Here is a 24962-nt window from a genome sequence, read left to right as displayed (position 1 = left end):
TTCTGGCATATATTTAGATGCCTAAAGCCCTGACTAATGGGAAAGCAGAAATTGAAAGACGTATGATGAAGAGATACATCTCGACTGTTCTGAGATCACTGTATGTTGGGGATAAGATAAATTCAGCCTGGGTTGTTAAGCCATAAAGTTATGGAGATTTTTTTGGTGCATGTGTATGCTTTTGCTCTACTGAGTGGCAATTAAAAAGCTCAAGCTTTGGGCGGCTGTGGTTCAGTTGGTGGAGCGGGTCGGTTTGAAACCCGGCTCAGACTGTCCACTGTCCAAGTGTCCTTGGGCATATAATACACTGAACCCTAAATTGCCTCCAGTTTAGTATTGTAAATGAGAAATTGTTCTCAATTGCCTTACCTGGTAAAACAAAGGAATAAGCTTCGAAACACAGGCGGTCTAGTCATCGCTTGATAATTGCCATTTTCATGGTTTGCGAAGGCGAGATCCAGATGCACTTTCGCGACAGTTTTTCAAAATCAAATCCTGTCTGAGCCATTTATTTTTAACGGTAATGCTGTAAGATATATATGTCAAACTCAGGCCCGCGGGCCAAATCCAACCCGCGATGTAATTATATTTGGCAAGCGAGACCATATCAAATGTGTATATAGTGCATGCACCGCTAATACCACAAATCCAAGAATGCTTTGCTGGTGTGTTCCTTTTTAATAAATCTGCAAAAATTTCAACAATTATACTTTTTTTCTGTTAATATGGGGTGCTGTGTTCACATTAATGAGGGAAAAAAATGAACTTAAATGATTTTAGCAAATGGCTGCAATATAAAAAAAGTTTAAGGGGGTCTGAATACATTCCGTGCCCACTGTATATACTTTGTGTGGCACACAACACACATAAAATCAAATCAAGTATGCAGGCATGCAAGGAGACATATCAGAGTGAGAGGGCATGCAAACATTGCTGCACCTACTTACTTACACACTTGAGCCTATTGTCTTTGTGGGTGATTTCCTTCATGTTGGTTATCTTTGTTCCTTCCTTCTCGGCTAGCTGTAGATCATTAGTGCAAACCCTGAGAACGCTTACGAACTCAGCTCTCTCGATCATTCCCAGTTTCCTCTTCCCATTAGTTCAATGTCACTTTTTGTGTTTGGTTTTGCACTTACACTGCACTCACCATTTTTACGCATCCAACAGTAGCCATATTGATAGCTCTGTTCAGCACACTCCAGTGCAGTGTTTTTTGTTTTGTACTTATTTTTGTTAGTAAAGAGTAGTTTTTGTAAACCAATCGTTCTTTCCTGTTTTTTGTCACGACTCAGGAGCCAGGTGACAAAATTGAGGGCTCATGTATGAATTATGACAAATATAAATCTTTCTCACCATTCTCTTGTTGCTTGGTGGAACAGTCAATCCAGTTGTGCTGGTTTGCTGCCCAGATCATCTCAAACTGGTGAAAAAGCATCTTGAACGTCCAGGAATAAGGGACAAAGGAGTAGATGTCTGGGGCACTGTCACTCGCCCAGTCCTGAATCAAATCTGTTAAGTCAACCAAAAAATTGTTGCATAAATCCTCTCACATTTTTCACAATTTTAGGGTCCCTGCTTCTGATAAGATGCTGCTTTGTTTTTCTAACTTACCAGTGAAAAATATTTTCTGGGCATAGATGAAGTGGTAGGTGGCCTTGTACACCTCAATCTCACACTGCCAAGACTGGGGCATATTCCATACCCGGGGGTAGCTGGCAATCACATGGAACTGAAATATCAGACGAAAAAGACATTTTATCTTTTCATATATGTTTAAATTGCATGTGTTTAACACCAAACTGGACATAAACATCTTTGAAGTAACTATTTTTCCCCCAAAAATTGCTGGAACTCCAGGTGCAGCAGCACCTGTGTAATTAGCTGCTACTTACAGCTAACATCTCAGCCTCAAGCAGAGTCCTGTACTGCATGCTGCTGGTGGTGTCAACATGAAGCAGCTGCCCTTTGATGGTGGGCGAGTAGCCTGAGGGAAGAGGCAAAAAGCAGTACCATCAGTTCTTTAAAATGATTGATGTGCTAACAGTTAACTACAGTTTTGCATGTAGTTGCAACTAAACACTTCTAAAATGCATAATTTACCTACAAAAATTAAGTCTTGAAACCTCTAAAGCTTAATGTCCCTGAAGTAGAGCTGTAACAATGATACTGTATATTGTTGTGTGATATAAAAATGCGTACCATACGATCAAAAGAAATTGGGTTAGCTCTGTTTCTAGAATAATGCAATGTAGTGCCCGAGACAGTAACACAAGAACAGTTGCTTTTCTATCATGTCAAGTATGACATCGATTTAAACTCAGTCCAAGTGTTACGTAATGGAACAGTTGGATTAAGTGTGGGTTGATTGGTCATGCCTGAGACGTAAGGATGACGTGCTAAAGAGGTGACTATTATGTTACGCTGGTCAGTGGTCATCTACAAATACTTCTTTACGCCACTACTAGAGGAGCATGAATGTATTGTACATTACACTACATTGTAGATGACACAACAACAGTACCTATGATGATACTGTTGTTGTGTAGATGACACAACAACAGTACTTATTCCTGAAAAACTGCTTGCACTACTGGATATTTTTAACTTTATTTTTCCACTGAATATTTGGGATTTATTGTACTTCGATTGTGACACTGATGGTGTAGCGGTACATTCGTCTGACTTTGGTGCAGGCAGCGTGGGTTCAGTTCCCACTCAGTGATGTTTGAATGTGAGTGCGAATAATTGTCCGTGTCTATATGTGCCCCGTAACTGACTGGCGACCAGTTGTGTAGTCCGCCTTTCGCTTGAAGCCAGCTGGGATAGGCTCCAGCACCCCGTGGCCCTGAACAGGATGAGCAGTATTGAGAATGGATGGATGTATTTGCATTCATTAATTTTATTGTGTTTTCTATATAAAATGTTTTATAAATAAATTGAGAAAAGATACGAGAAACTGCCATGAAGTTCAAGTAATTTTTCAGGAAAAATACTATATCAGGATAAAGACCGTAATGGGGGATATAAAATTACCAACACATATCGGGATATAACATTTTGTCAATATCGCAGACACGCAACGGCGTGTGCGTCCGCGAGACGAATTTTTTACGCTTTTCCCTCATCTACTTACATGTTTACGTTTTACTTTTACCTTGGTTTTATTTTACATTTTTGAGAGCGGAGTAACCACGTTTTCGAGGCTAATTGCTTTACACGCACCACTGTCAATCCCCGGCCCCGCCTGTGTGGAGTTTGCGTGTTCTTCCCATGCCTGCGTGCGTTTTCTCCGGGCACTCCGGTTTCCTCCCACATCCCAAAAACATGCCTGGTAGGTTAATTGACAACTCGAAATTGCCCGTAGGTGTGAATGTGAGTGCGGATGGTTGTTTGTTTCTATGTGCCCTGCAACTGACTGGCGACCAGTTCAGGTGTACCCCGCCTCCTACCCGATGATAGCTGGGATAGGCTCCAGCATGCCCGCAACCCTAGTGAGGAGAAGCGGCTTGGAAAATGGATGGATGGATGTTTGATCTATCATGGACAGCACTTTGCTACAGCTGTGGTTATTTTCTTAAAATGCTCTATAAATAAAGGTGAGACGAGTTGAGTTGATGACAAGCCTCTACTCAGACAATTCATTGTTTTATTGATTTTCTTTTTTTTTACATCTTTTTCCATTTTTGTAACGCGCTGTGAATTAACATCTATGAATTGTGTTTTCAAATAAATCTGCCTTGCTTTGCCATGAATTTGACTCGCCATGAGCAATCCTCCCTTTCCACTTTCACAATACAAATCCCTCATATGAATCTTCAAATTGTGATCGTAGTTTTATTTGAGTTTACTTTAATCTAGTTTTAGAAGGTGGGCAACTGGTTAGCACATCTGCTTCACAGTTCTGAGGACCCGAGTTCAAATCCGGCCTCGCCTGTGTGGAATTTGCATGTTCTCCCCGTGCCTATGTGGGTTTTCTTTGGGTACTCCGGTTTGTCCCACATCCCAAAAACATGCATGGTAGGTTAATTGAAGACTTTAAATTGCCTGTAGGTGTGAATGATTGTATGTTTATATGTGCCCTGCGATTGGCTGGAAACCAGTGCCTCTCGCCCGCAGTTAGCGGGAAAGGTCCTGCATACCCGCGACCCTAGTGTGGATAAAAGGTGTAGAAAATTGATGGCTGGATGGTCTTATTTAAAAAAAAAACAACAAAAAAAACATCTCTCTAGTATCACAGTTAATAATGTTAAAATTATATTTATTGTCTGATAATATGAGATAATAATAGGATAAAATATGACCTGCCCAGTGTTGTACAGACTTGATATCATGGGCTATAGTATATCTTATATACACGAGCCCAGTCATGGTTGAGGCATTTTGGTAAAAACGTCGTACCAGTCTCTGTGACGGTCATGGGGATGTTGACTTCCAGGTAAGAACCTGCACCTACATTCACATGGATGGCATTGGTTTCCTAGTAACAGGAAAGAAGACAGAATCAAACAGAGAGAGACATATACAGAGAACCAAATAATACATTTAATAAAGTGCTACAACATTAATATAAAAAATTATAGCACAGTTGCCCTGCGATTGGCTGGAGACCAGTTTAGGGGGTACCCCGCCTCTCGCCCAGAGTCAGGTACCAGCACGGCTGCGACCCTAGTGAGGATGAGCGGTATGGAAAATGGATGGCTGGATAGCACAGTGGCACGTAAAAGCCACGTTTCCACCAATCTTTATACTTTAGGTTGACGGGTATGATTCAAAACCGTAAAACCTATCAGTACTCTATTCCCACAGTGGCTGTTTGGTCAATGGAGGAAGCTGTGTCAGCCACAGAAATACTATGTCATCATAACAATAAAACAGCATGTGAGTCGTCAATTATTTCACAAGATCATCAAAATTCACAACCTACTGTCGGTAAGGAACACAACACGGTGCAGTGATCCATGCTAATATTTTTTTATGAACCAGAATAAAAGCTTGGCATGATGGAGGAAGATCAGGGAAAAAAGCAAGTACAAAGAAAGAACTCAAGAAAGTAGTATACCCTGTTTTTGGTAAAAAGCAGGTCAATTGTGGCATCAGCAATGATGTTCATACGGAGCTCGAAGGCCTGGATCTGCCTGGGTTGTCCTGGCAGGGCCATTTCAGTCACCTTCATGTCCTGATAGTCCGCCGGCAAGAAGAATTTCCATAGGCAATCCCTGTAAAGTAAGTTTGAATGTGTGTACATACAAACCTGAAGATGTCAAGCACACACCTTTTTTCAAAAGTTATAAGAAAGCTAAATGCTAAGTATGACTTCACAACATCATATTCTATTTTTCTAAAGTCTGTGTTTTCATGCATTCTCTTGTTCGTGCACCTCTGGCGATCTGCCCAGGGGCCGTAGTTGAAGTCAGTTCCTTTTCCACAGACTATGTCAAGACCCCAGCATGGAGGAAGGTCCTGTAGCTTATCATCCTCACTGGGTGTCTTAGCTTCCTCCCCACTCCCTTGTTCCACTGGTACCACACCTGCAGATACGGACACAAAAAGTGGTTTATTAGCACCCTGAAAGAATGTATTTTAACAGCCTATAAACTATTCTACAGTATTCAGCTACCATGAAGAAAAATGTAGCAAACAATGTTGATAATGAAAAGAAGCTTTCCCATTGGTGGCTTCTACTGTGTAGCTTTCCTTTCTGCTTAGTTTGCTAGTTATCATCCCTCTCTCAAGTTAATGTTGACAATATTCAGTATTGTGTGTGTATGTGCATTTCATACCAGGCTCATCTTGGTAGTAGTAGATGTCTACATCATTGGACTGCATGACCACAAAACCTTCGCCCATCAGTCTAGGGGGTCTACAAATAAATTCCAAAGACATTCCTAAATGTTTGTGACAAGTTTTTCCGAATTGTTTCCATTTCCACAATGGTTTGAGTAAGTTTACCAAATACAGAGTAAGAGTAGCTAAATGTTGGCACAAAAACACTTCAAGAGTGTTTAAGGGCAATGACTTTATCTCACCTTATTGGACACATTAAGCTTAAAAAATTCTGCAATTCTAATAACTAAAATAACACTTTCTCTGGGTAACATGCCCTTACTCATCAGTCTGCATGCCAACATAACGTGGGCTAGGGACCAGCATGACTCGCACGTTCTCCAGTGAGCCTTTTACAATGTGCATGTACTGGTCCAGGTGGCTAGATGGAGGCTTGGTGGCATAGGTCAGGAAGGCATCCTCAAAGTTCAAGCACAGAGTCTGTGGGAGGTGATGATTCCCAAACGCCAGTCGACCCTTCAAAAGGAGGAAGCAAATATAGAAACACACATTAAGGGTCTTGCGAACCACACTTTTTTAACACACGAAAATTACTTTGTAATATCCGTCCATAACTGTATGAAAGTGGTTTTCCCAATGGTGCTAATTTGTAAGGAACTCACCGTACTGATGTTAACTTTGACAACAGGAATGAGGGAGCGCCATGACGACGTGGGTATCTGGATTCTCTGCTTGAATGTTCACACTGCCAAAAAGCCATAAAGACAATCAGTCCAGACTCTTGCCAGTCTTCCCAGTGCCTACATTACTGGGAAGACTGCAATTTTCCTAATATCTGAAAATTATGTTCTTGCTTTCCTCACTCGAAACAGTGCTTCACAGCAAGACAAAAGGGACTTTCGATCTCATAGGTTTGAAGAATTAATGACACTCCTAAAGCCAACCAATTCTTTCAAAAGATCATAATTAATTAATTATTAATCTAATTAACTAATTAAAGCAGCAGTGAGGTATAATTTGGGTTTGGTATGTTTTTTGCTCATTGCTCTAACAGTTTAAAAAGAACTCGACAGCGGTAAAAGGTAATTTCTCAAGTATTTTCAGGAAATTTTGGTCATGGATGAAGACAGCACAAGCCATTGATAGTGTAGTGGTACAAAACCAGGGTTTGGTTTAATAAATATAACCTCTCTGGCGAGACGCTATACTATCCACAGTATTTGCTCACCTGCCTTGTCTCACATACACTATATTGCCAAAAAGTAATTGCTCACCTGCCTTGACTCACATATTGTATGAACTTAAGTGACATCCCATTTCTAATCCATCGGGTTCCATATGACGCCGGTCCACCCTTTGCAGTTACAACAGCTTCAACTCTTCCGTGAACGCTGTCCACAAGGTTTAGGAATGTGTTTATGGGAATTTTTGACAATTCTTCCAGAAATGCATTTGTGAGGTCACACACAGATGTTGGACAAGAAGGCCTGGCTCTCAGTTGCTGCTCTAATTCATGCCAAAGGTGTTCCTATCGGGTTGAGGTCAGAACTCTGTGCAGGCCAGTCAAGTTCGTCCACCACAGACTCTGTCAGCCATGTCTTTATGGACCTTGCTTTGGGCACTGGGGCACAGTCATGTAGGAAGAGGAAGGGGCCAGTTCCAAACTGTTGGGAACATGGAATTGTCCAAAATATCTTGATCTGCAGAAGCATTCAGTTACTTTTCACTGGAACTACGCGGCCAAGCCCAGCTCCTGAAAAACAACCCCACACCATAATCCCCGATCCACCAAACTTTACACTTGGCACAATGCAGTCAGACAAGTACCTTTCTCCTGGCAACCGCCAAACCCAGACTCATCCATCAGATTGCAAGATGGAGAAGCGGGATTCGTCACTCCAGAGAACGCGTCTGGACTGCTCTACAATCCAGTGGCATCTTCTCACGCGCTAGAATTCTATTGAACAAGCTGGTCAAAAACTCCAAAGGCACGTCTCCGAGATGCTTCCATGGAAGCTCCTCCTGTTCACCGAGAGCCTGTCTCACCTCTTCCCGAAAAGCTGCACAAAACTAGTCCTGTCTCAGCTTCCTACCACATGGTTCTCTGCTCTGCCTTTGTCTTCCTAATCTTCCTCCCCACCACCAGAGTCATTTTACACACCACCATCCTATGCTGTCTAGCCACACTCTCCCCTATCACAACCTTACAGTCGGTAACCTCCTTCAGATTGCATCGTCTGCACAAGATGTAATCCACCTGCGTGCTTCTACCTCCGTTCCTGCCTCTTCTGGAAAAAAGTGTTCACTACAGCCATTTGCATCTTTTTTGCAAAGTCTACCACCAGCTGTCCCTCCAAGTTCCTTTCCTGGATGCCGTACTTACCCATCACTTCTTCATCACCCCTGTTTCCTTCACCAACATGTCCATTAAAATCTGCACCAATCATGACTCTCTCTGTGTCTGGGATGCTCAGAACTACTTCATCTAGCTCCTTCCAGGATTTCTCTTTCACCTCTAGGTCACATCCTACTTGTGGGGCATAGCCACTAATGACACCCTCAATTTCAAGTTTCAGCCCCATCACTCGATGTTATACTCTTTTCACCTCCAAGACATTCTTAGCCAACTCTTCTTTTAAAATAACCCTGACTCAATTTCTCTTCCCATCTACCCCATGGTAAAATAATTTAAACCCTGCCCCTAAACTTCTAGCCTTACTGTCTTTCCACCTGGACACACAATATATCAACTTTCCTTTTCTCCTAAACATCATGTCAACCAACTCCCGAGATTTTCCTGTCATAGTCCCAACATTCAAAGTCCCCACATTCAGTTCTAGGCTCTGTGCTTTCCTCTTCTCTTTCTGCCAAAAAACCCGCTTTCCACCTCTTCTTCTTCTTCGAATTCGACTCACAGTAGCTGAATTTCCACAGGAAACCCTGCAGGTTGACGGCGCCGGTGGCGGACGTTGTTAACCCGGTTCACGACCGATCCGGTGTGGAATTCTTTGGATGAACGCTCATATTTGTTTGGCAAAGTTTTAAGCCGGAGGCCCTTCCTGACGCAACCCTCTGCGTTTATCCGGGCTTGGGACCAGCCTACAGTGTGCACTGGCTTCTGCCCCCCATAGGGTTGCATTTTATTGACAATACAAAAGGTGCCAATGAATGGAACTGTTGCTGACTTGCTGCTCATACAATGATTGTGCATTGATTATAGAATACTGATTATGTTATGCGATGGAACAGTATCCAGAATTCTTTTCATGCTATTACGTGCTAAACACATGTTTTATCATCGACGTAAAAGGCAGCAGACAGACATTAAAAAAAATCTACCTTTATCCACAGGAAATTAGAGAGGGAAAACTCACACCCTCATTCAGACATTGAACATTTAACGGCACTCATTGGACAATTTTTGTGCAACAGACCGCTACCGCTTCAGGTCAACTCCAGTTCATTGTGTATGTGTTTTTTTTTACATTATTGTATTTATTTTATTATTCCTTTTATATTCATTATTTATAACATGTTTCTTTTTCTTATGCACGTTGCACTTTATGTCTCAAATTGCATTGTTTGCTTGTTTGACACGCACAAGAATTGCAGTGTACCTATTTTAACTTGGACAAGTAGCAATAAATGCTATTTTATTCTATTTAAAATAAAAATCTACCAAAAATAAAACATGCAGGGCTATAATAGCACATCTTACCGTTCAAGCGTCTTGCTTCTTCCCTCCCCTCCACGGTCGTCATCTTTCTTGGGTGTCCTAAGTGTTGGCTCCAGGCCGAAAGTCTCTTGTAGACAAGCATAGAGGTCTGTCCGATTGTAGACATGAAACTCGAAACCATTAACTGTCACGTAAAGCCTGGTCTCCGCCTTGGGGTCTGATGACACAACAGAGCTAAACATCAATACATAAAATCAGAAATGGTTTTGAATCTCAGTTTGGACAAAAATCTAAACTTAGGTCTTTCCTTGTGGAGTTTGCATGTTCTCCTCGTGCTTGCATGCAGTCTATCTCGGTCGTCCATCTTCCTTCCACAGTTCAAATACTTGTATTGTATGTTCGAGGTTCACTGAATAATTTACCGTATTGTAGGTTTTAATGTGAATGTCAATGGTTGTCTGTCTCAATGTGTAAGTTCTTTAATAGACTGTTGATCTTTCATAGTATACCCCACTTCTCTTAATTAGTAGGCTTTACACGATCAGGATTTTTGGGGCCGATCACCACCTTCCAAAAAACGATCACCGATTCGATCACAAGATGGAGCAATGTCTATTTAAATGACTTGTTAATTTACTGTATATCCTTGTGTACTGTATATTGAGTATCTTGAAGTATTCTCTATTCAGGTCATGTATTCTAATCAGTCAGGTCAAACCAACATTACAACATGAGAGAAATAATAGCCGATAACTTACTGGAATTAAATTACTCGAATGTAATTAAATTACTTCACACTCACCGAAATTCTAGAGCCTGATTCGACAGAACGCCGGCATGTTCACGTACAACCGTTAGTGTTAGCACTAGCTTGCTAGGCTACATAACGTTCTGTTGCCTGCTTGCGAGCAGTATCGTATTAAAAGTACGTGAACACACCGCAAGCAATCCTTGAATTAAAGTCCTCTCCCGAGCACCAGTGACCACCAGCACACGTTTTTCGCCATTTTGTTCTTATAATATACACGACGCTAGTCCTTGTTGTTGTCGTCGCCACGGTAACGGGTGTAGCCGTTCGCTTTTGAGTTGACAAGATAAAGCCCAGTGATTGTAAAAGACGGGATGCTGCGGTATCGGAATACAAGATTTTATTGCTGTAGTCTGACATCGTGAAATCGTGAATGACCAAATTTGTCTGATTAGGGCATTTATGTGCTGTCTGTCCCACACCATCGACGTGTTTTTTTTTTTTTTTTTTAAATCCCTTTATTGGCGGTCAGATATTGATAGTACTACGTCAAAAGACATGCGACAAGGCTAAAAATAAACTAGCTTTTGGATTCAAATATACTGTACACAGACGCGGAGTAAATGTCTTTTGCGGAGCCGATCAATGACGTCATTGATTGCATCGGCGAATTATGACATTAAAGCCCATCATCATAAAATGCTAATTATCGGCCAATACCAATCAAGCCGATCAGATCGGTGTAAAGTCTATTAATTAGTAATCAGGATTTGACCCCAGCTTCCCGGTGACCCTAAAAAGACTAAGCTCTATAACAAAGAGTGGATTGCTGTAGTTTCATACCACTTATAGCAACTGAAATAAAAAAATTAATTAAAAAAACCCATTGTCGATGACAACCACCACAGCTGGAATCAACCAAGGAAGCCTTTTCTTCACTTTCAAATAAGGAAAGACAGACATGAAAGTGATGAGCAATGCGTCAATTTCTGTCAAAGGCAAAATTCCAACCAAATGTGTGTGAATCATAGGAGGATCAATACACTTTGCTCACCATGCTGTTTCTGCTTGGGGTTATACATTTTCCACCAGCGGAATATGAGGAACCCATCTTGTATCCTATCCAAGGAAAAAATAAAAAATGGATTACAGAAGATTATATTTCAAGATTACAGTGATCAGAGCATCACGGCAAGAGGCCGGATTTACCTGATAGACATGTCTTGGTTGATAAAGTAAACATCTCTGAACATGACCTTTCCTGACAGCACAGAGAAGGAGAAGGAGCCTGTGGAGGAAGATGAGACCATTTCCGTGTTAGACACGGTGTTTAAGTAATATTGTAAATTTTTATAACCATAAAAGAATAACACAGTTGATGACACTGAGCCCAAACACAAAGTTTACCACTACAAGTGATTAAACACTGAAAGATCATTAAGGAAAACTGTGGCTGTGACATTTAAAACCTCTGTTATTGCAGATTTTCTTTATCTTAAATCTTTGGAACTTTTTAGATGAGAGGTCAGATAACTTTTTCATGCCAGAGAGGCAAAAGCTGCAAACTACAACTACTACAAAATGGGATCATAAGCACAATGTGCGATGTTACTGATGTTTTTCCCTCATGTAGACAGGGCAAATCTGAGTGGAAGAGATTCCACGTCCAAATATTTGGCTCCTAAATTTGTACCTCAAACTGTACAATAAGTAAGTGACACTGAAAAAGATGTATTATAGTGTTATATAACAAAACTTTATTTAATTTATGTTGAAAAACAGAAGTGGGTGAGAGTTACACAAGAGTAGCTTCAAACATTTAAACTGACAGTCAACAAAATATGCTCAACTCTAGCATTATTATCTGATTAGAAGACTTTTTTAGGTTAGAAATTATTTTTGGGATTTAACAAAGGAAACTATCTATGAGTGTGAAACGCAGGTTTATGATTTGCAGCAAACCCTTCACAATGTGGAGCAAAGCCCCTTTGGTATTTACAGCCTAATCATACACAAAGACAAAATAGTCAAACAAACATGTCTTATGACAAAGTCTCAAAACTAATAATGGCCATGATAAGCAAATTTATAAATAACAAATATAACATCCATGTTGCAAATTTAGAATTTGGTCAAGCTTAATATTACATGAATGACGCCATATTGTGTAGTTGCAACATGTTAAAGAATTTGATTCACAATTTCATAGAACTCTGCAGAAGGCAAACGTGATTCAAGCCCAACTAGCTGTCTGAACAGGCCTTTGTGAAAACAATAACCTCAAACTGGTTGTAGACATTTGCCAGAATGTGAAAAGGCTGCATTTGTATGTTTGTGTTGTTGCAAAAATATTTCTTATTAACTTTCACAATTTATAAATTCAGGACTTTTTTTAATTGCTCCTGCTGACTCAAGAGTATATACAGCATTTTAATTGGTTTTAAGTTGTGTAGCAAAAAAAGTAAAGGCTAAGGAAGGCATACAAAAAAATATTTATTCTATGTAAAGACACTCGAGCTGATTGTAGTTAACGAGTGTCACTAAGAGAACCTGGCATGTCATTAATTATTTAGCAGACCAAGTAAATGCCTTGAACTCAAAGCGTGACAGCGATACTCCGCTGTATTTATCGCTACGTGACGCAGCTCCTGATAAACTCACCAATATGAATGTAACCATCCTTGTAGAGTCTGTTGATGATGTGGGTGAGGATGAGGCCAATGTTTCGGGAGTTGTAATAAGTTAAATAGATGATCCATCCACAGGACAGAATGGTGGCTTAATGGCAAAACATAAGCAACTTACTGATTAGTTTAAAAGATATCATTAGTTTATAAAAATATGTACACATGTATGATATACAACAGTATCAGTTCAACCAATTGAAGCAATTGTTTAATAATACAGACAAAATATAAACAAAAAAGTAATAGAAGACATTTAACTGAAATGTTAAATTCAGAGGTGTTTTACTACATTACAACAAATATATATACAGTGGCTCGCAATGGATAGGAATCAAGTCAGACCACGAATAGAACATTTCTGCAATAAATTGACACTCCCCTAAAAGCGATTATATATGCATAATAATAATATAATAATAGTAATATAATATAATAATAGCTTAACCCTAAATATATTGCAGACTATGAGCCTGAGGTGGATGGCAGGGTCTCTCCAATGGCCAATCGGTCAGTGTGAAGCCGGAGTGCGGCCATATAAGGAAAGTAAGGGGAGAAAGGAGGGGGGGGGGGGGGGGGGGGGGGATAATTGTGAGCCAGCACACTGACTGGCGAGGCCACTTTGAAGCATCTCATTCTTGGGTGTAATTCTGCACATGCCACACAGAAAAAAGAAAGGAGAAGGAGGAGGAAGAAGGTGGGGGAAAAAAAGGCATTAAGAGCCAGTGCGCGGACCCAACTTTCGCCAGTGGTTCTGGATATGCCATGGAGAAAAAGAAGGGCGAGAAAGCAAGAGTAGATTAAACAAAAAGCGTTGAGAGCCAGTGAATTGAGTGAGCTCTTGGCAAGTTCTCGCTTGTCTCTCCAATCCCGCTGACTGTCAAACACAGCTGCTGTTATATTTGTGATTGGATTAGCAAATATGTGTAAGAGGAACAGCATTTTGCATTTCCGCCGCAGAAGTTTGGTTGAGCTGGCAACTAGTTTGTTTTTTGATGCGTTTACGGCCGACGGTAACCATTCAACGTCTCAGTAAAAGAGACGCTACTGTACAATTAGAGGTGGAACAATTAATCGATTCATCAACAACTAATTGATTATCAAATGACTCAACAACTATTTTGATAATCAATTAATAATTTACAGACAGTTTGACTTAAAACTGGCCAAATCCTTACGATTTCAGGCTCTCAAGAGTAAATATTCTCCAATTTCTGTAGGCCTCCATGCAAGCAGACAGCAGAAATGTTACATACATCTGCTTTTAGTTTGGAAAACAATGATCAATGATCTAGCATTTTATGGACCAAATTGAATCATAATCAATTTAGGTTATTTTCTACACTGCCAATTTGAAATAATGTCCTTTTTTTTTTTTATTCAAGTGATGGAACGATCGATTAAAAGAAATTATAATCGAGATATTAATCAATTCAATAATCGTTAGTTGCAACCTTAAATACGATAAATATCCAATACTGTAAAAAAATATTTTAGCACAAAAACAAAAAAATAATCCATCCATCCATTTTCTGAGCCGCTTCTCCTCACTGAGGTCGCGGGCGTGCTGGAGCCTATCCCAGCTATCATCGGCCAGGAGGCGGGGCACACGCTGAACTGGTTGCCAGCCAATCGCAGCGCACATACAAACAAACAACCATTCGCACTCACATGTACACCTACGGGCAATTTAGAGTCGTCAATTAACCTAGCATGCATGTTTTTGGGATGTGGGAGGAAACTGCAGTGCCCGGAGAAAACCCACGCAGGCACGGGGAGAACATGCAAACTCCACATAGGCGGGGCCGGGGAGCGAACCCCGCTCCTCAGAACTGTGAGGCTGACGCTCTAACCTGTCGACCACCGTGCCGCCATCAAAAAAATAATAATGTTCTGACTTTTTTGCTGTTACATAAAATCGCAAATAGGTGAGTTTTTTCATGAATAACGTGGGATACACCGTATATTAAAAAATATATATATAGCCACGAACAGACGAAGCTGCACTGTAAACACAGTCCCCTCAAAAAGTATGAGAATGGCAAGGTCAATTTGCTTGTTTTTGTTGTATACTGAAGACATTTGGGTTTCAGATCAAAAGATGATTATGAGACAAAAGTTCAGAATTCCAGCTTCTATTTCATGGTATTTACTTCTAGATGACTCAGGACAGAGCACAAAAACAAAGCCTTGCCATTCCAATACTTTTGGAGGGGACTGTATGTGGGATATGCTGGATAGTTTTTCAAAGCCTAAAAATAAACAATTACATTGCTAGTGACTCGAAACACAATATTCTGATTGAATATTCATATACAATACATGCCCCCTCATCTATTCGCTAATAAACGTAACTATTCCCAACTCTTAGTGTGTTTTTGTGTCTTTTCTATCATGCTCTAAGATGCCACATGAAGAGTTTTGTGATCATAGTTTGTTGTATATTTACAGCTTAAACTCATAACATAGACAATTATAAACATTTTGGGAGGGGCATCAATTACTTGCGGTTTTTCCACTATTTGCGACAAGGCTCAGTCCCTTTCCGCAGCTAATAGCTGGGGTTCACTGTATCGTACTAAGGAACAGCACATGTAATGTGTTGATTAATTTTATTTATATTAGCCTTTCACCTAACATTAAAAGACTACTAATGCGTAAAATTCATATATATATATTTTATTTTTTTAATCATCTGATGTTTACAGAGGTGGCACGGTGGACGACTGGTTAGAACGTCAGCCTCACAGTTCTGAGGACCGGGTTCAATCCCCGGTCCCGCCTGTGTGGAGTTTGCATGTTCTCCCCGTGCCTCCGTGGGTTTTCTCCGGGCACTCCGGTCTCCTCCCACATCCCAAAAACATGCATTAATTGGAGACTCTAAATGTGAGTGTGAATGGTTGTTTGTTTGTATGTGCCCTGCGATTGGCTGGCAACCAGTTCAGGGTGTGCCCCGCCTCCTGCCCGATGATAGCTGGGATAGGCTCCAGCACGCCCGCGACCCGAGTGAGGAGAAGCGGCTCAGAAAATGGATGGATGGATGGATGGATGTTTACAGAATATATGTCACAGAACAGAAATCACTTACCAACGAGGAGCCATATGAAGTTAGAGTTGTGCTTGGTGAGAAAGTCATCCAAATCCCCGAGGCTGGGGAAGGTACTTTCGTTGTTTTTGGAACCATGCACATCCATGGCTACTGGCTGTTTATTTGATGTCGACAACTATAAGAAAAGAAAAAACTGATACGCATTAAAAAAAACAAAAAATAAAAATTCGTATTAACGTATAGATCAAGTGCAATGCAGCTGTTGAGTTTTGCAATTGTGCATTTATTATTAAAATCATAACTCGTGTGAGGAAAAGGAATTAGAAATATAAATACTGGGGTAATTTACCAATGGGATTGTAAGATACACAAAACATAATTCACTTGTTAAATGCTGATTAGATGAAAGTAAGTATTTTTTTACAATTATATATGTGCCCTGCGATTGGCTGGCGACCGGTTAAGGGTGTACCCCGCCTCCTGCCCAAAGATAGCTGGGATGGGCTCCAGCAGCGAGGATAAAATGGATGGGAAAAATTTAATTCTTTCCAGCAATTGGTACTTGGCTCTCTTCCCCTCCTGCTGTACTTGGTATCTGATTGGTCAGCTCCGACTAACGTCCGGGTGGGAAACTCTATGGGCTCATCTCATTTCTCATAACTGTAACGATCCCAGCTCCTCGAAACATTGAAAGCGATCTGGAAGTTGTTGTTATGCCGTCATATTAAGGAGCGTCTCAATTGTCTTAAAGGCACATCAGGGTGCAAGGATCGAACATCGAGGAAGTTCCACGGGCTAGCATAAATCGAGGGACCGTTGATGTATCCTGAGGTCAAAAGTACCTCCTCGATGGTGACGTAAACGGAGCAAGACTTAAAATGAAATAGGTTAGCTTCTGTTTTTGTCAGTCCTTGATTATTTTTGTTTGATATATATAGTATTTTGCTGAGTTCTATTTGGGGCAGTGCTTGATGCCAAAATGACTTAATTACACTAGCTCATTTGTGGTTACTACAGCAAATCAACTAGGCTTTACACGATCAGCCAGTTTAAAAAAATTATAACCGATCACAAGATGGAGCAATGTGTCCATTTAAATGACTTCTTCATGTACTTGTGTGCTGTATACTGAGTATCTTCAAAGTATTCTGGTCCAGTGATTCCCAACCAGTGTGCCATGGCAGATTAGTGTAACATGAGCTATCTTCAGGTGTGCCATGGGAAATTATAACATTTTACTTAACTGCTCAAAAAATGATTCATTTACAAGAAATAATGAATCTTTGTTCCTCTATTTATGCCAGTGAGGCATAGTGACAGACAGAACAAATAAATGCTCTTCAATTAGATGGCAGGAAGTAGATACAGTAATTACTGTGTATCTACTTTTCGTGAAATTTTTTGTTTGTTGGTGTGCCGTCAGATTTTCCAAATGTAAAATACGTGCCTTCGCTCCATAAAGGTTGGAAATCACTGCTCTGGTAAGGTCATGCATTCTAATCAGTCAGGTCAAACCAACATTACAACATGACAGAAATAATGGTTACTAACTTACTGTTATTGAATTACTTTATTGTAATGAAATTACTTCACACACACCGTAACCTTAGAGCATGATACGACATAACGCTGCATGTTTATGTATAACCGTTAGTGCTAGCACTAGCTTGCTAGGCTACATAACGTTTTGTTGCCTGCTCGCGAGCCGTATCGTATTAAAAGTATGTGAACATACCTCAAGCAATCCTTAAATAAACGTAATCTCCTGAGCACCGGTGACCACCACGTTTTTCCCCATTTTGTTCTTATAATACACGTCACGATGCCGTCGCCATGGTAACGACTGTATCCGGTCGCGTTTGAGTTGACAAGATAAAGCCCTGTAAAAGACAGGATGCGAAGATTATATTGCAGTAGTCTGACATAGTGTAATCGTGAAAGACAAAATTTGTCTTGTAGTCTGATCCAGGCATTACGTGTTGTCTGTCCCACACCGCTGACATGTTTTTGTTAAAGATAACTTTACTGGCTGTCAGATATTTACACTAGTACGCCAAAAAACACGCAACAAGGCTAAAAATAAACTAGCTTTTGGATTCAAATATACTGTACACGATGGCGACACGGAGTAAATGTATTTTGCGGAGTTGATCGGATCGGCGAATTATGACATTAAAGCCGATCAGTTGATCAGCATAAAGTGCTAATTATCTGCTGATACCGATCAAGCTGATCAGATCGGTGTAAAGTCCAAAAGCAACCACTTTTTTCGAAGGATTGTACAGTAAATAGGCTGTCAATTTGTCAAATAAATTTGGGCGCATTAAAAGAAAATTCTGTTGGTTCGATACTTTTTTGCATTCAACGTAATACATGACCATCAAGTCAACATTTTATACATATTTACGAGTCACTCCAAATATGTGCTGCACGTGAGAGGCGGGAGATGGGCTTGGGAAAGACCAATCACAATCCTCTTTGTGTCTGCAAAGTTGTGAAGAGTAAAGGCCTTTTCACATTGCACTTGGCAAGGTGTGTGACGCCCTCAACATTCATTGTGTATGTGCCGAGAGGAGAGCAGCACGTTTTGAAGCGACGCACCGCTGAGCGTCAGACTCCCTATGCATGGGCGCGACGCATCCTCGGATAGATAACGGTCTATTCTGAGGCAGTGACGCGGTGACGTCAGAAAGCACCTCCAATAGGACAGGGGCTGGCGAAGTGATTTCTGAATGCTAGTTTGGCAGATCTGTACTGTAAATGGCAAGGGGGAAATGGAGGAACGCATAATAATTGCAGTGTCCCACTATTCCGAACTTTGGGCCAACAGAAAAATTATATATTGAGATGTCTCTGCGGGAGGCTTTCAAACTCCATTTCAAAGCTCCCAGCCTGAAATTGCCTCAAAGTGCTCTGCCTGGAACTATAAAGCTCACAAACGAGTTTCTGTCATGAACGGAACAGAGGACAGGACCCCAAGATGCACGACTCCAAAACAAATGGATAGTTTCAAAAAGAGAGGTTTAATATACAGGCAGAGGTCGGTACACAGGCAGGCAATCCAAAAAAGCCAACAGTATCCAAAAACGTGAGGCAAAAAGGCAAGGTCGATAATCGGAACAGGGTCTAGTCTTACTGTGAGTCTGTGACGTGAAAACAAGGAATGCTGGAACGCGATGACATGGTACAACGAACTGGCGACTAGAAAGAATGAAACACGAGGTTAAATGCAAAGGGTAATTCGGGTGAACGAGGCACAGGTGGTGAAGATGCTCTCAGGGGCAGGTGTGTACGAGACAGGGGGAAAACAACAACCGGAACACACACCCATGACAGTTTCAATTCCGAGGTCCTGCCGTGAAATTAGTATGGGATATTTACATACCCTTTTTTTCTGCTGCGTCACCTAATTCTCTTTCAAATAAAAGTTAGGGCTTTGTTTTCCAACAGTGACAAATACAGGTTGCAGTCCACTCAGTGAGGAAAGCCTCCCGACTTCCTTCTAGGCTGTTACGTCACCACTCCTAAATATGTGATGGCCGGACACCCGTTGCTGTCAATGTTGCGCTTTGATGCGGGGGCCTTCCACACTGGGCAAGTGCAGTGTGAAAAGTAGGCATGTCCCGATCCAACTTTTTTCACCACAGTTATTGCACCCTTGAATTTTGTCTGATACAGATATCGGTCCGATCCGATATCAGCAATACTCCAATATACTTCACTTATTTTGTAGTATGGAATATTTGAAAACGGTGGTTGACGTGATATTATTCAAACAGTAAACAATAATCAGCAACAGTAAGTACAAATATTACTACTGCTTTTGCGAAGGTTAGTGATAGAATTCAAGTTATATTGCCACCATAGGAACATCTTTGTAGATTGTGGATCCCCTGTAATGTGTTTGACTTTTAAACATAGTATGTAAAACATTGGTTGTACAGTTAATAAAGGTTTTATGATTTAGACGGATTCGGATGATTCCAATTTTAACATTTTAATTATTTTCTGTAGAAAAGATTGATTCAACGTATGAACATATCGGAGGTCGACAGAACAGATTGTGTTCGACCTTAAAGGTTCCATTGTATAGAAAAATGCATAGCGAATCTTATCACGTCGTCCTAAAACAAACCTACAATAAGTCAGGTTAAACTAATTTGACCACATGTGAGTCACCACACAGGCTGTTTTAGGTTTTGTGTTTGTAGTTATTTTTGTTCCTACAAGAGGGATTAATTCACTTGTGACAAGGTATTGCTGGAGGGAGTTTACACATGTGCGTGCAAGCAAAACATCTTTGCAGTGAGTTAATTCAGCCATGCTTAGCGGTCAAAAGCTTGAGAACTGTTGCACACCAACACAAATCCCCAACTAATCCACCACACATTGTTTGGGGAAAAAAACAAAAATACCATCATTCGCTATTTTATGAGGAGGAAAATAGACATATCACTCAAATTTTTTTGATATGTGACCAAAAAAACAACTGTTCTTTAAAGCATCAAGTGGTATATACACTAAAATGCTATCACGGGACAAAAGGTTGCCCGTCCCTAGTTTAAATAGCGTAGCATGTCAACAGCCTGTAGAAAAAGTGTCATAATATGCAACGTAAAACTGCATGATGACAGTTGCCCATTACATAAGCTACTACTTCTGAGTCTAATTAAAACGTAGAGTAGTGATTCTCAAAGTGCGCTACACGTTTACGTGCATTACAGTTGAATCATTATTTGAGTACAGTTTTTATTTTTCGGCATTGTGTTCAAATAAACGCTGCATTATGTTACAGTGGCTAAATATGAAACACACTTTTCAGAAATAAAACCTGTGCCTCGTTTTTTTTTTATGAACACTTGGGTCTACTACCCTATTGTACTGTACTTTAATGTTGGTCAATGATTCTGGTGGTACTTGGACACCGAAGAATTAAAAAATATATATATTTTTTTTAAAAGGTACTTTGTGTCAAAACTTTGAGAACCACTGCATGAGAGCACTGACTTGATAACTGAAAGACGTCATTTTTATCCCCAATAAATAACGGCGACTGCCTTGAAATGTGCTCAAGCAAGGTAATGAACAGTAACTTCCACACTGTTTACATCGTGAACATAAAGCCAGTCAAAACGCAAGACTGTATTCTCGTCAGACAGCTCATGCATTCTGCAAATGTTATTATGCGTTAACAGCGGTGTACTAAGCAATGCCTGGAACCAGGCTAAACTAATCCTAAATCTTGAGTAATTTCATCAGTACAGTGTTACTCTTAGGAGAGCTAGCTTGTAATGTTGGTCTACTTAAAATGAAACATTCTTCCAAAAGGCTGCTTCGGAGTGACGCTTCCGGCCACCTGACGACTGGCATTTACAATTTAAGGATTGTGTTCATAATAATAAAGCTAATGCTAAAATTATAAAGTTAGCAATGTGGATAGCTAGTGCAAGCTAATGACAGCGGGCCGCACCCTGCAACTTCCCCCAAAATAACAGATGAAAACTAGCCGCTTCACGACATTACAGTACCTCGATGCCCTCGGTAAAGGCTGTCGTTTCATGTTTGCTCCGGTCATCCAATGGTTTTTGTCATTTTCTTGTGTCAGCCATGGGGAGATTTTGCATCCTGTGTTGAATATTTACCTGGCTTACGGCCAGTCGACATGTCTTCCGGTTCTGACGACACCAGCTACGAAAACGACCAATAGGGGAAAAAATGACTTGTCCCATTTTGACCAATGAAAGACCGACCTTGTCTACATAGTTGACGTACAGATTTTACTACCAATCAAAACCAATGTCGCCTTGATCGCGGCGAGACTTTTGTTAAAACCGTAGAAAAAAAAGAAAGCTTTTTTTAAAGGGCATATGACAGTGTGAATACAGATTTGATCATTAATAAAAGCAAATAATTAAAATAATCGATTATTCACATATTTAAAACATGCCGTAAATGCAGATGCAAGTCAAATATTGATTTGACTATAACGTTTAGATTTTTGTTTTAACAAAACATTCAATAATAAAATGTTCAAAATAGGTTTTATGAACTATTGTTACATTAATTTTAATACGGTATGCAGAAACAATACCATGAGTGCATAACTCTTTGCATCACATACAAAGTATTGGTTTATTATGCACCCATCCATTTTCTGAACCGCTTATGCTCATTAGACACATTAATAATTTTATATTAAATATAAACATTAAAACAGTGTACCAAATACTGTATTTGGGTAATAGAATATGTGCTGAAAAAGTCATCCATATCATGGGGCAGGAGTAGCGCAGTCTGTTAAAAACTGGAGCGTTGGTGTCAGAGGACATGGGTTCAAGTCCCACCATGGACAACAACAAAATGTGAGAAGTGGCAATTAGTTGTTGGAGAGATGCTCGTCTGCTTGCTGAGTATGGCATTGTCCCCTCTGCTCTTTGACTTTGAATCTCTCCTTGCATGCCTGCATGTGGGTGATCTGTTTCTCTGTGTGGTGTGCAACACAAAGTATACATTGGAGTGGGAAGCCTTGAGGGACAAAAAATGATTCTAATTAAACAAAAAAAATATATATATTCAACATAATAATATTTATACAGCATCACAGATTAAAGAAAGTGATCCACAGTTTGCCATAAACTGAGGTGCATGTCTGTGTATTATAATAATTAAATGTGGATTTATTTCAAGTAAAATTATCACAGTTTGTTGACATTTGTGCTAATTAACTAACAATGGTTGGTCTCCATCTTCCGCTGGGTCAGAGATGTACTAAACTTTGTCAGAATCAAAATCTCAGAAAAACTTTCAAACTGAGTTTCCAACCTTGAAAAGAAAAAAAACTCATCAACCATTAACGTCTTGATATTTTCAAAGCCACGCTTGGAGAAAAAGATGAACTTCTTTATTACCATAACTTTATCACTCCTCTGGTTGTACAAACTAATCCTACTTATGAGAAACGGGTTGTATCTGTGCAAAGGTACAAAACATCCCACGTAAACAAGGATTCTTATTATATTAAAAGCACTGTAACTTTTGGATTATTCTCCCTTTGCTTATATTAATAACTGCAAAGATATATTATTAGTTAATTTCCCCTTATTGGATTAAAAAAGCATCTATCTATCTATCTATCTATCTATCTATTGAATATGAGATACAAAAATGTAGTCAAATTACCTTGTTCTGAACTTGAATGCAAACACGTTTTGATCCATCAACATAAATAATTAAGATATTGAAATCCGGTATTAACAAGAAAATGTGAGCATTTTGACCATGTACTTACGACACACATAAAGCAGATTTTCCTGTATTGCAACTAATCACACCTTTATGATTCTTTTTAATAGATGTTTCTACTTGCATTAAAATAGCTAGCAATCAAGCCAACGTACTGCCAGGTCAGTGTTTTCCAAACTTTGAGTCAAGGCACATACAGTATTGTAAATTAGAGCAAATTTCATGGCCAACCGCAAACTGCTATATTTGTAGAGCACCACAGCTATAACCAAGTGTTGATCATTGAGATCGGTCCTAAAATATAAAACATCCTCCACTTTTATTCTGATAATAATAATCATCATCATCAGATACTCCCCTTGCCCAGTGTGAAGGGTCCCCGCGTCAAAGTGCAACGACGACGGCAACGAGGGAGAAGCCATCCCATAATGACGTACCCGCTTCGAAGGAAGTCTTTCCCCCCTTGAATGGACCGCCACTCGGCAATATGTATTTGTCATTGTTGGAAACGAAAGCCCTACTTTGCTTATTTTAGGGAGGAGGAGGTGACGCAGCAGCAAAAAAAATAAAAATAAAAAGGAATGGGAATATCCCATACTAATTTTACGGTAGCATCTCGGAATTAAACTCATTCGTGAGCTTACTATTTTCCGGAAGAGCGCATTGAGGTGTATTTCAGGCTTGCGCTGGGAGCTCTGAAATGGAGTTTGAAAGCCTCCTGCAGAGACATCTCGGTATAATATTTTAGTATTGGCCCAAAGTTCGGGATCGTGGGACACCACAATTATGCCGTGCTCCATTTCCCCCTTGCCGTTTACAGTACAACTCCATCAAAATAGCGCTCAGAAATCCCTCCCCCAGCCTCTCTCCCATGGAGGAGCTTTTTGACGTAACCAAGTCAAAGCTCCAGAATAGGTTTTTCTAAAAAAAAATAAAACAACAAAAAAAAAAATAATAATAAATAAATAAAGGGTGGAAAGTACAAGTAAAGCAGAAAGTTAAGATACGGACACAAAAACAACAGCTGATATTCTCTACCCAGAAATGTCACAGCTAAAATGCTGTAAATGCTAAAAGAGGGTGGGAAAGTACAAATAATGGAGAAAGTTAGCTGAGCTGTTCTAATAAAATGTCTTACTCACAGGTGCCTCTACCAAGTCCCACATCAAAAAACAAAACAACACAAAAAATGTGGATAAACAGGTTAATTATGTACCTTTGGCTATCTAGAGTAAGTGCATTGAATTGTTCTGCCTGTTACTTTACATCGCTGGCATACATAGTTAAACAAAGACGATTTGTTCTTCATAAATATTTTTCAGGCCAATGAAATGTAATTGGATAATTTTCTAAGGTACAGGTGATGATCTCTCATGGCACTCTACGGTGAACTCATTGGCAATTTCTGGCCTGTGCATTATGTGCGGCTGCCCCAAAAAAAACTAAATTGCCATGTGAAATGATTGTCTATTGTGTAATAGTGTCAATCATTGCCGTTTGTATGGGGAATTTGCGCCCTCTGTAGAAGAGCTATAGATATCATACAAGGGCATCATAGTGATTTAGCATCAAGACAAGGCAATACTTGAAATATTTAACAATGTCATCCTTAACATAAGAATAGGATTTTAAAAAAGCCCCAATTATTGCAATAACGATCTCGTTTTTTTTCTGCATTTGTGCTTGCAAGATTTGTGTATTTCAAATGTTCTGCTTGTTTCCGAATTCTAAGTACTCTTTGCTCTTGCTGTACACTTGTCCATCCATCCATTTTCT

At 40.0% G+C, this 24962-nt stretch overlaps 1 protein-coding gene across 1 annotated transcript in view; it reads right to left on the bottom strand.

Moving 5' to 3' along the window:
* Positions 1–21610, bottom strand: part of kiaa1109 (KIAA1109 ortholog) — a 142092-nt gene extending 120482 nt beyond the window's left edge. Inside the window, 16 exon segments of the mRNA XM_061695387.1 lie at positions 1357–1512; positions 1615–1732; positions 1896–1987; positions 4402–4480; positions 5063–5219; positions 5381–5531; positions 5784–5863; positions 6110–6303; positions 6450–6503; positions 6505–6532; positions 9506–9680; positions 11266–11330; positions 11421–11499; positions 12873–12989; positions 15984–16119; positions 21473–21610. Coding sequence (XP_061551371.1) covers positions 1357–1512; positions 1615–1732; positions 1896–1987; positions 4402–4480; positions 5063–5219; positions 5381–5531; positions 5784–5863; positions 6110–6303; positions 6450–6503; positions 6505–6532; positions 9506–9680; positions 11266–11330; positions 11421–11499; positions 12873–12989; positions 15984–16089 — 1651 coding nt within the window. The 5' untranslated portion in view covers positions 16090–16119; positions 21473–21610.
* Positions 21611–24962: the final 3352 nt, after the last annotated feature.

Source organism: Phycodurus eques, chromosome 14, assembly GCF_024500275.1.
Source record: "Phycodurus eques isolate BA_2022a chromosome 14, UOR_Pequ_1.1, whole genome shotgun sequence".
In the NCBI taxonomy this organism is placed as follows: Eukaryota; Metazoa; Chordata; class Actinopteri; order Syngnathiformes; family Syngnathidae; genus Phycodurus; species Phycodurus eques.
Note: the sequence above shows the minus strand (reverse complement) of the source record. Positions and strands in the feature narration are given on the sequence as shown.